Below are 13936 nucleotides of genomic sequence, written 5' to 3' on the forward strand. Positions count from 1 at the left end.
AGCTAGTGACTTCTGAATCAGGGATGGTGATACCTATGGGGTGTGCAGGGCTCCTTGCCATGACATATCCATGGGGATTTAAAAAAGACAAATTCCAAACCCTGACAGGGATTGGAACAAAAGGGATGAGGAATCACAGTCTTTTGGAAAGGCAGCACATGACTAGGAACAGCAGAGCTAAGCCAGGTGTTTTGTAACGGCCTACTCCTTGGGTGTGTGTGACTCCTGGAGCACTGGCTGCTGGATGTGTTTCTCAGCTGACACACTGGTTGGTGTTGCATTTCCCATGTGTGCTTTCTGAAGGTGGAGAAATCCGCTGTTTGATGAATCTGGCTTCACACTGCTAAATCCTGCTGGATTGCCCAGAGCCAAAGTGTTATCACTGCTACCCCATGGACTTTCAAATTGTAGTGATTCTCCTTCAGGATTCTCTCATTTGCTGCCAAATTTCATGTCTTTCTCCCTGAATCCCTTAAGATACTGGGCAGGACAGACTTCCCTTACAGACTAGGAATGGGAGGTTTATGACTAGAGGCCTGCTTGGTCAGTATTTCGCCACAGCAGCATCCCTACACCATCTCCATTGGACTGTTCGCGTTGACTTACTAGTGCTGTGTACATGGAAGGTGGTTGAAAATACAACACCATGCATACACCCAGTAAATTCCTCAATTTTTTGGAGGCTGGGGAAACTGGGGAACTTAGCAGAGCATCTGCTCTCTTGGATTGCTTGGACCAGTCTTGGGGAACTGTTGTAACTCTGTTTATCCGACCTTCAGGGGGACCTGGTTTTAGATATCCCTCTGCTCTCCTTAATAAGAACAGAAGAAAATGGAGCCCTAGAAAAATCTTTATGTTCTGTTATTTTTCAAAAGTCTTAGTTGCAACACTTCAGCTCACTGAACAATCCATTAACTTGAGCTAATTCACTTTCCTAATTAACTGCCCAATGCATTATCCTGGGCTCTGATTCTGTTTTCCTCTCTTGGTTAATTATCTCCTACCCACACTCACAGTGGGGGGTGGTTGCAGATTCAAACCTCAGTCCCAGTTCATAATGGGGGATGGAAAATGTCGTATTGCTTCCTGTACACTTAAGGATGTCTCTTCCAGCTTTTTTCCCCCTTAACTTTATTTTTTTTTGTATTTTTATGAATGTATCATTACAAGTTGTTTGCAGGCCCCAGAGAGGAATTCAAACTCTCAAACTCCTGTGCCTGTTTTCTTACCTAAGAACCAAACAAAGCTTCTGCTACAGGCATTCAAGGAGCTACTGTTACTGGTAAGGCCTGAGTCAAACCTCTTGGGCAGAGCTTGGCAGAGCAAGTCCATGGGACAAGCTTCAAGTTCCACTGGGCGACCTGCTCCACTCGACTCAGAGCTATATTCCAACCTCAACAAATTTGCTGCTTCCGTGTTAAGAAGCTTAGAGGAAAAAGGGCAGGAATAGGGCATAGCCTTTAGCAGAGATGGTCTGCACTCACTGCGTGAGCCTGGGGGCTGTGATGTCCAAACCTGAAGAGGGAGAACTGCCCTCTGAGCAGACCACAGCCTCCGGTTTCCACGAGCTCTGAACAGGGGAGTGTGGAGCTAGGGAAGGCAGTTTTCCCTGTTTGGTTACCTGGCCACACTCTACAAGGCAGCTCAGCAGAAGCTGTGGAGTGTACCTCATCCTTCAGTCAAGAATGGCTGCAGTTACTGCTTTTCTGCATGCTAGAGTGAAAGCAGCTCTGTAAGGCTTGGCTGTGGGAGAAATAATGACAAAGCATGAGGAGGTAGAAAATGTTCTCTGATGAACCGCTGGTAGTTTATTGAAACTTGTGCTGTCACGATCTGCTTTTTCTTTATGGGTAGTTTCTAATTACTGAGATTATATCTTTTTGGTTATGGTGTTTTGCATAGGGGAATCACAGCTGTTTGCTGTATGTTCAGAGGATAATTAATCTTGTATTTTGGTGACTTTAAAATCAGTCTCATCATATACTTTGATCTGGACTTGATTAAATTTTAGCTATATGTGGAAATCAGGCTGATAAGCAGCGGCTTTGCCTCAATGTGATGGGAAATATCTTTTAAAGATGCTCTAAGAGAACAACTCCTAAAGAGCCTAGACTGTTTTGAAATGGAACTTTTACTTTTTATAGATCAAAGAAGTCCTTGAGAACCCTAATTTACTGACAGTCATCAAAATAGAAGAAGCTGGAGATGAAATTGTGAGCAATGCCATTTCTTTTGCTCTGTACAAAGGCAAGTAATAGTTTTTCTGTTTTGTTTTGTGGGTTGGGGTTGTTTCTTTGGGTTTGTTTCTTTAAAATTTTTTTAAATAGATGGAAAAAGATGGCTATTTACAGCAGCATTATGGGATCTGTTAGTATGCATAAGATTAAAACCCAGTCCAGATAATTGGAAGGCATTTTGCAAAGCTTTGGGTATACTGGGATAGCATCTCTGAGAGTAGCACACAAGTATGCAACACAACAGGGACTCAGGAAGCCAGACGAAGGATCTTTCCTGGTTCTGCTGCAAAAGTGGATCACTCAGCATCCTGCAATGTAAAATCAAGTGTCTCTGGTACATGTGAACTGAGGAGATTTGAGCAGTATTTAGCAGGAAGAGAAGTATCCAGTTAATCAACAGTCAATGTGCAGAACTGCTTCCTTACTCTTTCAAATCCCAGTGACTTGCTGCTGTTCAGACCTGGGCTCTCTGCTACTCCAGCAGCTCTCAGTGGAGTTGACCTCATTTTCCTGTCTGTGCATGGCAAAAGCCCATGAACATTACAGCTTCTCCTAGCCCTTCTTGTGTAGGGGACCCACTGGGAATCCTGCAGAATTTCTTTTGTGTAGAGGATGCAGGACACTGGGAAGCCTGAAGGAAATGTTGTGCTTATTGTGGTTGATGAGATGCTCCTTGCAGCTTGTTTGTGGCCTACGTTGGGCCATAAATATCTCTAAGCCTTCAGCATCCTCTAGAACCCAGTCAGGGAGATGTGCAGGAGTCTGGGGAAAGACACTTGACAGGGCTCTTATCAATTAGAGTGCGAAAAGCAGAAACAAATAATTACGCCAAGAAGCTCTTCTATCTCTGGTTTTTGCCTGGAGGATTGTTGTTCCCTTGCAGCTTTCAGCACCAATGAACATGACAGAGATAACTGGAACGGGCAGCTGAAGCTGCTGCTGGAGTGGAACCAGTTGGACCTGGCCAGCGATGAGATCTTCACCAACGACCGAAACTGGGAGGTACAGACCACTTCAGCCCGAGTACAGTGGCATGGGAGAGGGGGGCGGTGGGGAGAGGGACATCATAACAGCAGCCACTCTCTCACCATCCCAACCTCTGTGATGAGAAGCAAGAGTGTCTTTTCCTCCTTGCACAGACATCATCGATTGCAAAGGTTTTCTGCCTGTGCCAGAAGTACTCTAGGCCATCCGAAAAAGGCAATTGTATGCAGGAAAAAAAATTATTCTGATGAAAATATGGCAGCATGAGGGGGAAAATGCAGCCATTAGCCACATGTGTCAGGCCCTTAGGTAAGCTTTACATGTTTCACATGCTCCCTAATATTTGTTTTTCCATTTCTTCCTAGTCTGCTGACCTACAGGATGTCATGTTCACAGCCCTAGTGAAAGACAGGCCCAAATTTGTCCGTCTCTTCCTGGAAAATGGTTTGAATCTGCGGAAGTTTCTTACCACAGAGGTCCTTAGAGAGCTGTACACGAACAACTTCAGCAGCCTGGTGTTCAAGAACCTGCAGATCGCAAAGAACTCCTATAATGATGCACTCCTCACGTTTGTGTGGAAGATGGTTGAAGACTTCCGAAGAGGCCTCAAAAGAGATGACAAAAATAGCAAGGATGAGACGGAGATACACCTTTCAGTAAGTGATGAACATTGATTTCACTGCGTGTCCCCTGAAAGGAAAGAAATCCAAGATTATGGGTTTTTTTCTGGTATAGCAGGTTTGCTTTTAGTAGTCACAGCCATGTTTTAAATTTAACATACAGACCCGTTTCACAAGTGCATGTAAATGTCATTCAACTGCAAGAAAAATGGGTGAGTTTATTTGGGTGTTGAGTTTAAAATATTTTCTCTTAGAGCAATGGTCTAGTTATGCTTGTAATTTATACCAGTGGTGGTAATTTATACCCGTACAGTGGTGCCAGCTGGGCATGAGGAGTTTGGACTCCTATATTTTTTGCTACGCACCCTTTTATCTTAAGTCTTGCTTGTTGCAAGGCTGCCAAGCATCTTATGGACTTTATTTCACTGTCAGGTAAAACCAGACTTCTTAGTACAGCACAGGAGGTCCAAACATCAGATTCAGATCTGAGTTTCAAAACTGGAGCTCAGGCATCAGATTGAAAACTTTTGAAATCAGCTGTTGACTTCAGAGTTGCGATGCAGTACATGTGACGTTTGGGGGAAGCTTGGTTTGAAAATGGTGGTTAGCTTTGAGAGTGACCACCAAAGCTCGTGGTCCTTAAGACCTTTTTTTTGCTCCTGGAGTCATTTTGTGATGGCTTTGCCACGCTCAGGTGCTAACTGCTCTAATGTAAAGAAGGTGGTGGTATAGAAATTCCTTTCTGTTTAAGGTTTTGAGAAGTTCAGGATCTTGCTTCAATACGAAAAGCATATTGCTATGAAGTTAGTATTTCTTTTAGCGGATCATAAAATCGTATCATAAAATCATTTGGGTTGGAAGGCACCTTAAAGACCATCTAGTCCCACCCCCCCTGCTATGGGCAGGGACACCTTCCACTAGACCAGGTTGCTCAAAGCCTCATCCAGCCTGGCCTTGAACACTTCCAGGGATGGGGCATCCACAGCTTCTATGGGCAACCTGTGCCAGTGCCTCACCACCCTCTCCAGGAAGAATTTCTTCCTGATATCCAATCTAAATCTCCCCACTTTCAATTTTAACCCGTTACCCCTTGTAAAAAGTCCCCTCCAGCTTCCTTGTAGCCCCTTCAGGTACTGGAAGGTGCTATAAGGTCTCCCCGGAGCCTTCTCTTCTCCAGGCTGAACAAGCCCCACTATCCCAACCTGTCCCCATAGCAGAGGGGCTCCAGCCCTCAGAGCATCTTTGTGGCCTCCTCTGGACTCGCTCCAACCAGTCGATATCCTTCTGATGTTGAGGGTTCCACAGCTGGGTGCAGAACTGCAGGTGAGGTCTCACAAGAGCAGAGCAGAGGGGCAGAATCCCCTCCCTCGACCTGCTGGCCACACTCATGTTAATCTGTCACGTAAACACGAAGTCAGGATGTGAATGAGGCTGTCTGAACTGCATGGGTTAAAGCAGACAGTGACTTTGACCCAAATGTCCTTTAATGCCAACTTTAGGAGAAACAGGGAGGCTGATTCTTCCACACCAAATAGGAAAATATAAGGCTTTAATAGAAATATGAAATGTAAACTAACTTTCATTAGTGTGTGACAAGTGCCAGACAGCTGAGAGAGGAGCAGTGGGCTGGCTGTAAAAGGATGGAAATACGAAAACAGGAGAGTGGCAGGCTAGGAGCTGTTCACTTGAAAACAGTTTAGTGAGCTTAAGTCTGAGGATCTGCTCTGTCTTTCAGGACGAGTGTCCTATCACAAGGCATCCACTGCAAGCGCTGTTTATCTGGTCAGTTCTTCAGAACAAGAAAGAGCTGTCTAAAGTCATTTGGGAGCAAGTAAGTAGCATTCTCCTTTACTCCTTTTGGCAAACAGCACAGTGGTGCTCCTTGTCTTTGGTTTGTAGGCCTCGGAAGGCTCTGGGTCCATCTTCAAACACGAAACCACAATAGATAATTGCTAGATGGCTCTGTAAGTATGTTTAACATTACCCATTGTGTGTTTGGGTGTGGATTTCATACTTCCCTTTCCTAGTGTAGCTGTGGCAGAGCAGACCCTCTTTTGTGAATGCAGCCAGAGACGCAACGCTGGTGTAAAACTATTAAACACCAGAACTTTTCAGACTGGTCACAAAGGTTATCGCACCCGTACGCTGATGGTACCACTCGTTTTGTGGAACTGGATCCTTATTTGCCCATCTTGACAGGGAACTGAGCAGCTACAAATAGAGGGATAATTTTTAAAGAATCCATCACATTCCCTTCGCAAAGGGATTTGCATGACTCAATTCTCTCTCCGTAGACCAGAGGTTGCACTTTGGCAGCCCTCGGGGCCAGCAAGCTTCTGAAAAGCATGGCGAAGGTGAAGAACGACATAAATGCTGCTGGTGAATCTGAGGAACTCGCTAATGAGTATGAGACAAGAGCAGTGGGTAAGTGCTGCCTTTAAGTCTTTTAGAGATGTAATGGGAAAGGTCAGAGATCAGGAAATTGTTTCCTTTCTTGGAACATTACTTGTTTTAATGATCTGTAAGTCTGATGCGTAGTGATGATTACGTAGGGATGTTTTTATTTTGTGCAAAACGAAACTGGTAACCCGGCTGGTTTTGTTCAGGAAAATGCAAGGCAAGATAATGCATTCAATTTGCCTGAAATGCTGCCCAGAAATCGAGCCTGATTTTTTCAAGAGGAGAAATGGCATCTCAGAAGGAAGTAGAAAGAAAGCTTTATTTAGAAAACTAGATATCCAACATTGAATGCTTCCCTTGAATGTCAAAATGTGTTTTTACTGCTTGGAAATCTCTTCCACGCCATCTGTTCCCAGTAGAAACTGTGTGTTCTGTCTGAACAGCTTGCCTCCGAAAGAGGGTGGTGTGGGGTTTGTTTTGGACAGAGAATCTCTTTCCTTGGGAAGAGAAGCTACTCAGGCTACCCAAGAGATGGGTGAAGGATGAAGAAGGGTGCTTAGAAATATGAAGAAGGATCTAAGATAAGAGAAGTTTTCTGCATGAGTGCTGATAATGTTCAGCTTGAGGAAAGCCACCCTTCAAATTTGCAGGAGTACTTTTGGGAAGCGAGAATAAATTACTGGTAAAAGGTGGATTGAATTCCTAAATTCTGACGGTTATGGCCTTGTTCCCTTGCCTGATGCAGGAAACACTGAATCTCTAACTGCATTGCTGCCCAGCAGTTTGCTGTCACCACTGTAGATCAGATTAGGTGACAGGTTAAGGGTAGTAGCCCTCCATATTGAATAGGAAACCACAGAAATGTTGCTGGAAAGGGCTTCTGGGGGCCTCTAGTCCAATCTTCTCCTTGAGGTGTTGTTACCACCAACACTAAATCAGTTCAGTCATGGCTTCATTGAACCAAATCTTGAAAATCTCCACAGATGGATATTGTTTTATTGCTCCTGAACACAGATTGTGTTTATTCCTTTTCTGGGGCTAATGGAGGCTAGATTGACCTGTTCAATTATTTTTATCTCAGTGTATATCAGCAAAGCTATTTCACTATCCACTAAGGAGTGGCACAAGATCACATTGAAAATATCTAGCTTTTTACCAGAAAGTATCTCCTTCTTAACAAAGCAAATCCTGCTTAAACAGAGTTAAACTTTCTTAAAGGTATCTACATCCCTCAGGCCTGGTTAGTTAGCAAGACACTGAGCAGATGTGGACAGGTCCCGTTGAAGTCTGTCTATCAAGACCTGTCTGCACCTTGCAGTCGACGTGCTAACGCCAGTCGAAAGTGTTGCTGTGCGTGTGCCTCCTCCCAGTTATGGTAACAGAGCTGGTTGTGAAATGCCTGGGCAAATGCACTGTTGGAGAGAAAGGCGTTTCACTAGAAAGTGAAGGCTGGTGTGTTTTATAAGAGGCTGGATCACTTTTCAGGGTATTTGTGCTCTGTCACAGATATACCAACAGATTGGCCTTCAAGTGGGAAATGTCTGGAGCTGGAAAGCCTCATTAGTGGCAAAAATTTATGGGCAGAATAAAGTGCTGGTGGCTCTTCTAAAACAACTGTGTTTGCAGTGCATTTCCCAGGACAAAAGAATCAGATTTTGCCCTTGTTGTTCAACTCTGCTGTTAATACGGGTCTGGGGAGAGTGTAAATCATCACGTCAGTGCTAAACAAATGAAAAGAAGAAGAAGCAAGCAAATGTATTTAGTAGGAAAAGTCTGTATTTTTTACTCAGTTTTTAGTGCAGAAGTCGATGCTGTCACTGTCTGAGCTGGTTCAGTATTACATCCAGACATGAATTCTGTATGAAAGCTGAACACGTGCAAGAGTTCTTTTTACCATGCTGAAAATGTGGAAAGGGTTCTTGTATCTGCATGCTTTAATATTACACTTTGGAAGTCTCTGAAGACAATTACACCCAAGTTGGTAGGAAATTGAGTCTGAAGTTGAGGCTCAGTGTGGGGCTGTCTCTTTCCTCCAGAGCTGTTCACCGAGTGCTACAGCAGTGATGAAGATTTAGCTGAGCAGCTGCTGACTTATTCCTGTGAAGCCTGGGGAGGGAGCAATTGTCTGGAGCTAGCCGTGGAAGCTAAAGACCAGCAGTTCATTGCGCAGCCAGGGGTGCAGGTAATGCCACTGAAAAGGTGCACTGATTACTGTACCGCTTGTGATCTGGATAGCTTAAAAAAGGCAAATATTCTTGCTATCAAAATGCTACATCCATGTGAACAGGCGGTGAAAGGCCAATGCTTGGACAGTGTCCTCGAGGAAGTGGGAGTCTCTGTGGGTGAGGTTTCCCAGCCCTGTGAGTGCTGAGCTTTGCACGGTGGCACCGTAGCTGTGTCCCGCAGCATGGTCACAGAACCAGCGTCTGCTGTGCTGTGAAACGTATCCCAGGGGCACTGACTGTGGCTGGGGGTGTGTGTGGCTCCTCTGCTTGAAACAGGAGGTTGCCAATATGCCCACAAATGCTAAGTCAGAAGGGGAAGACTTTAGAGCTGTGAATCATAATGAGCTGGATGATAAAGACTCCCTGAAGTGAGTTCTCCCTTGGCACAACTCCCGTGTATGGTCAGTGTGGATGTACTGACCAGTGTAAAGTGCCTTAAAAATCAGGTCAAATCCTGCTCAGTCTCGTTTGAACTCCTCACTATGTAGGCTGGAGGATGGCTCGGCTAAGGAACCAGCACACTTACTGATGCAGGAAGCTTTTTGTATTGTTGAAACAGGAATCCCAGTTACTTTGATTGAAATCTGATAATTTTGGGTTTGTTTGTGGTTTTTTTTATTTTGTTTGGTTTATTTTTTTTAATAAATAAATGGCCTCTAATAGCATTGCTAGGTTGTTTTGCTGCTGTTAGAACAAATGAGGGTATTTTCTTCTTCCCTGCAGAATTTCCTTTCCAAGCAGTGGTATGGAGAGATTTCAAGAGATACTAAGAACTGGAAGATTATACTATGTCTGTTCTTTTTTCCTTTAATAGGCTGTGGTTTCATCTCATTCAGGTAATCAACTGGCTTCTCATTAGCAGAAGCAAAGCAGGTCAATTAATGATAGAATCATGGGGCAGTTCAGGCTGGAAGGGATGTCTGGCAATCATGCAGTCCAACCCCGTGCTCAGAGCAGGGTCAGCTGGAGCAGGTTACCCGGGGCTGTGCCCAGCTGGGTTTTGAGTATCTCCAAGGATGGAGACTTCACAGCCACTCTGGGGAACCTGCTCCAGTGTTCAATCACTCTCAAATAAAGGCATTTAATGGCCAAGTGAGCATTTGACAAATCCTTACTCTGATCTGGAATTCAGTTGTGCTAATCTACTTGTATGCCTGAAGTTAGTGGATGCAGAATGGCATCACCTTTAAAGTCATGTCCTGTGATAGACTTTGCATCGTTCTCATTTTCAATTTGATGATGAGCACAAATGTTTCGTGGCATAAAATCTATGCTGTGAGACCTTTCCCTTCTTTTAATTCCTTAGGAAAAAGCCTGTGGAGAAGACTAAGAAACTCTTCTTGTATTATGTGTCTTTCTTCACTTCCCCCTTTGTGGTCTTCTCCTGGAATGTCATCTTCTACATCGCTTTCCTGTTGCTCTTCGCCTACGTGTTGCTTATGGATTTCCAGAAGGAACCTACCGTCCTGGAGATCATCCTTTATGTGCTGGTCTTCATTCTGCTTTGTGATGAAGTGAGACAAGTAGGCAGCGCTTGCAAGCCAAAGATGCTTAGTTCTAGGTTAAAAGGCTTGTGGCTTTTCCCCTCCTAGTAGCATAAGGCAGTGCAGGCTGCTCCTAAGTTACAGGGAAACCGCTTGAGAGTTGTGTTCAGGCCACTCAAGGCACAATGAATATCTTTTTTTACCCTCCATGTTTAACTCCTGCTTCTGCCCCAATAGCTGCAGCTTGAGAGTTGTGTTCAGGCCACTCGAGGCACAATGAATATCTCTTTTTACCCTCCATGTTTAATTCCTGCTTCTGCCCCAATAGCTGCAGTGTCCCTGCACCAAGAGGAATGTGTATGGACCTTGAGGCTGTGTGCATAGACTGGTGGCACTGGAGGTATTGCTCAGGAATGCTTGGCTTTGGACTGTCAGAGCAGTTGAGAATAGGAGGTTAAATTTAACGCATTATCTGGTGCGTAATTATAGATCATGCAATTCCTGCCTCTCTTCTCCACATCCCACCACACCCCCCTTTTTTTTTTTTTTGATCAACAAGCAACATATCATGTATTTCTGTGTATCCTTTATCATAAATGCATTTTTTTTCTAGGTTCACATAATCCCAAGGAGCAGCTTTGGACTGCCCACATTGCTTGTGCTGGTGTGGGGTGGGAACAGCGTGAGGGACTGTGCTTATATCCAGCTGCATAGCTGGTGTTCTTCTTACTCCATATGTAAGGGGACATAGGAAATGCATTAGATTTCAGACAAGCTGGTCTCTACCAGTCAGCGTTCAGAACAGTGGGAAGATGCTGGGGAATGGGTTTCAGTGCAGTGCTGCTTTCGGATTATGCCGTAAGGCATTAGTCTCCACAGGAGTGTTTGTGGGTGATCTGCTGATCAGACCTTTCTTACATGAGCTGAAATGACGCTGCTGAGTGGCGATGTTACTGCACTTCACTGGCTGTGTGCTCTTTTTCCTTTTTAGTAGCCAAGGTGGTACCCTGTTTAAGGCAACTTTACTTGCTAAGGAAAACAGGGAAAAGTAATAGACTCTGTTGCAATGAAAACACTAATGGAGTGTTTGTTTCTGCTGATTTAGGTTCTGGTGTCTCTGGACCTGTCCTTGCACTTCCTGTGTTGTACCCAGCAAAATTCCTGGGGAAAGCCTTAGGGATAGGAAACCCTTTTTCCTACCATTGTCACTATTTCTCACTACCCTGAGCAGGTACAACAGCTTCAGATCCCACTAATCCCATTAATAACTACTGGTGGCCAGACTGTACCTATTTGACTGTGGGAGTAGAGGCAGCTAAAACTGAGACTGTATTGAAGACAAGTTATCTCAAGCTGGTGTCCTGGCTTCACACCAATTTTGCTGAGGAGCAGAATGCAGAGCAGTGTCCCAGTCCTCTTAAGCTTCTCAGGAAACTTTCTCCCTGGCTTTCTCTGAGATTGTGTGTACATTGGTTGAACTCTGCAGTCAAAACACTGTGTCCTTACTGTTAAAAATAAAAAAGAGGGATGTCTCAGAATCTGTTTTCACATCAAAGGAAAAGTAAGAGTAACGTTGCCTGGGGTCCCACTGCAGCTGCTGCAGTGAGATAACTAGCTCTGGGGAGAAATCAGTCCTCTGATTAGAGTGGTGTGTCTGTGGAAGTGGCAGCTACCAGACATTGCTCCAAATTTAAAGCAGATTTTCTCATCATTCGGGAGAAGAGAATTGTATCTGAACCATAAGCCACTGGCTCAGCCCTATTTTCACTTCTGATGGTCCTAGAGATCTTTAACTAGCCAGAGCTACTTTCTCATATGCTGTTTAGAGCTGTCACGGCAGTAGTGAAATCAGAGATGCCTTTTTTTGTGCTATCTTCTTAGCCACACAGATGTAGCCTCCAGCCAGGTGAGTGAGTAGCCTTACGGGGTGTGCAGAAAAGACCTATTTTCTTGACTGGAGAAGGAATCCAGACAGAACCTCCATGCACGTTAACTCTTAGCAGTGGGAACTGCTCAATATCTGAAGGACTGAACCTGCCCTCTTGGTTGTTCTCACATCTGCTTCTGTTTTTCTGTTTCTGCTGTAGACCAAAACCTGTTTCCTCTCTTCCATCCACAATTACGCCATTAATAGAAGAGGTGCCAGGCTTAAACCTGCTGTGTTTAATACAGCTGCAGTGCAGCGATACGCTTACTGCTTTGTGAACGGCGTTTGGACCATGCGGATCTAGCTGTTCACATAAAACACCGCTTTGCTGTCACATATAGCAGGACGACTTGTGTTTGATGTGAGGATTTATTAGACACAGGCAGTCCAGTGTCGTGGGTGTCAGGCATGTCCCTGCTCAGTGCTCAACCTTTAGTACCTTAAGTAGTAAGAAAGGTGTGTGTGGGGCCCAAGATGCTGAAGTTGTGCCTGGTAAATTGAGCCTGATCCCCTGGTAGGTGCCACAACTGTCCATCTTTAGCAGTGCATCTCATCATGTGAAGGAAATGCAACAGCTGTACAACTGGAATGGCAAAGTGGGGGTGCTCTACTTGGAGATGCTTCTGCATTTAGAAGAAAACTCCCCTCGATCTCAGTTTCCTAAAAAAACCTGAGAGCAGAATTGCCTTCCTTGGATATGCCAATTAGAGAGAGATTCACTGATCAGTACCCTGCTAAGCTTTGGTTATTTCAATGCAAGTTAAAAAGAATTATGGTCAGGGACTCAGTCTGTTTTTTCAGGCCTGGCAGAGTTTTCTCCGGATTAAGGTCCTTGTCCTAAAGAGTCACCTCTGAACTGGATCCAGAAGTTGCTTCTTGCACAAACTTTGGATCCAGAGTGCAGTACCAGTCAGTCTGAGAATGGGCAGAGGTTCTCACTTGACTTGCAGCTCAGAAATAGAGACCTAGGTAATTAAAAGAATAAATTAAATCTGCATTTTTGAGCAGAATCATGTACATTTAGCCAGGGACAGATCACTGAATGCGTTCTGTGAAGAAAGAGAAACCAGAATAGTTCAACTGCCCCAAAACAGTGACCCTCCTGCCTCCCCACAGTGTTTCAACTGCTCGTAGTGGGTCACACCAAGACTCCTTTGACTCATTTGGCAGCAGTTCTGCTGGATGATCTACCTGGAAGCTTCCTGGCAGCATGTGAGCATCAAGTACATCAATCTTGGCTCTTGTCAGGGGTGTTCCTTCCTCTCCCTGTGCACAAGCACCTGTGTGGTTGGCTTATGTCCTTTGAGCACTGTAACCTGCACTGTGGTGCAGTGTTTGTGTCATCGGTGTGGTTAACTGGTCCCAGTGCAAAAGCACCAGCCTAGGACATCTGGACTGCAGGAGAAAATGTGCTAAGGAGTTTGAAACAGAGAAAATCTTGACCCATCGTCCTGTTAGAAGTTAACAGTCACATATTGTCAGTAATTTCTGGCATTGCTGGATATATTAAACCCCCTCTTCTGGGGGAAATTGAAAGCAATCTGAATTCTGGCCTACCTATTATGTGGAAAAAAAAAAAAAAATTGGGCAAGGAACCAATCCTTACTATTGCAGTGGGCAGAATATTTACCTGTGAGGACATCCAGTGGGGAGAGAGGAGGGAGGCTGGATGAGCTCCCCATGTCACTGGCCAGTGCTGTGCAGTTGTTACTTTCTGCTCTTTTTCCTTTCCAGTGGTACATGAATGGCAGTAAGTATTTCTCAGATCTGTGGAATGTTATGGATACGCTAGCAATCTTCTACTTCATAGCAGGGATTGTGTTCAGGTGAGTAGTGTCTTTTCTTGCAGCCATGCTATGGCTTGGCTTCCTTTCTGGGTTTTGACTACAACCTGTAATGAGATTTTGGGAAACGATGTGTTCATGAAACTCCCTGTTTTTTATGAAGGCCCCAGATACTGCCAAATCTTCATAGAATCACAGAATGGTTTGGGTTGGAAGGAACCTTAAAGACCATCCAGTTCCAACCCCCCTGCCATAGGCAGGGGCACCTTCCACTA

The 13936-nt window shown here is 44.7% G+C and overlaps 1 protein-coding gene across 2 annotated transcripts in view; it reads left to right on the top strand.

Annotated features, from left to right (window-relative positions):
• TRPM8 (transient receptor potential cation channel, subfamily M, member 8) overlaps nt 1-13936 on the top strand; it is a 37931-nt gene that overhangs the window by 12745 nt on the left and 11250 nt on the right. For both annotated transcript variants that reach the window (XM_010158285.1, XM_010158286.1), the window contains exons 9-17: nt 2145-2247; nt 3121-3239; nt 3587-3877; nt 5577-5672; nt 6136-6265; nt 8278-8423; nt 9190-9302; nt 9773-9989; nt 13612-13703. In XM_010158285.1, coding sequence (XP_010156587.1) covers nt 2145-2247; nt 3121-3239; nt 3587-3877; nt 5577-5672; nt 6136-6265; nt 8278-8423; nt 9190-9302; nt 9773-9989; nt 13612-13703 — 1307 coding nt within the window. The remainder of the gene's footprint in view (nt 1-2144; nt 2248-3120; nt 3240-3586; nt 3878-5576; nt 5673-6135; nt 6266-8277; nt 8424-9189; nt 9303-9772; nt 9990-13611; nt 13704-13936) is intronic.

Source organism: Eurypyga helias, unplaced genomic scaffold (genome assembly GCF_000690775.1).
Source record: "Eurypyga helias isolate BGI_N326 unplaced genomic scaffold, ASM69077v1 scaffold7169, whole genome shotgun sequence".
Taxonomy (NCBI): Eukaryota; Metazoa; Chordata; class Aves; order Eurypygiformes; family Eurypygidae; genus Eurypyga; species Eurypyga helias.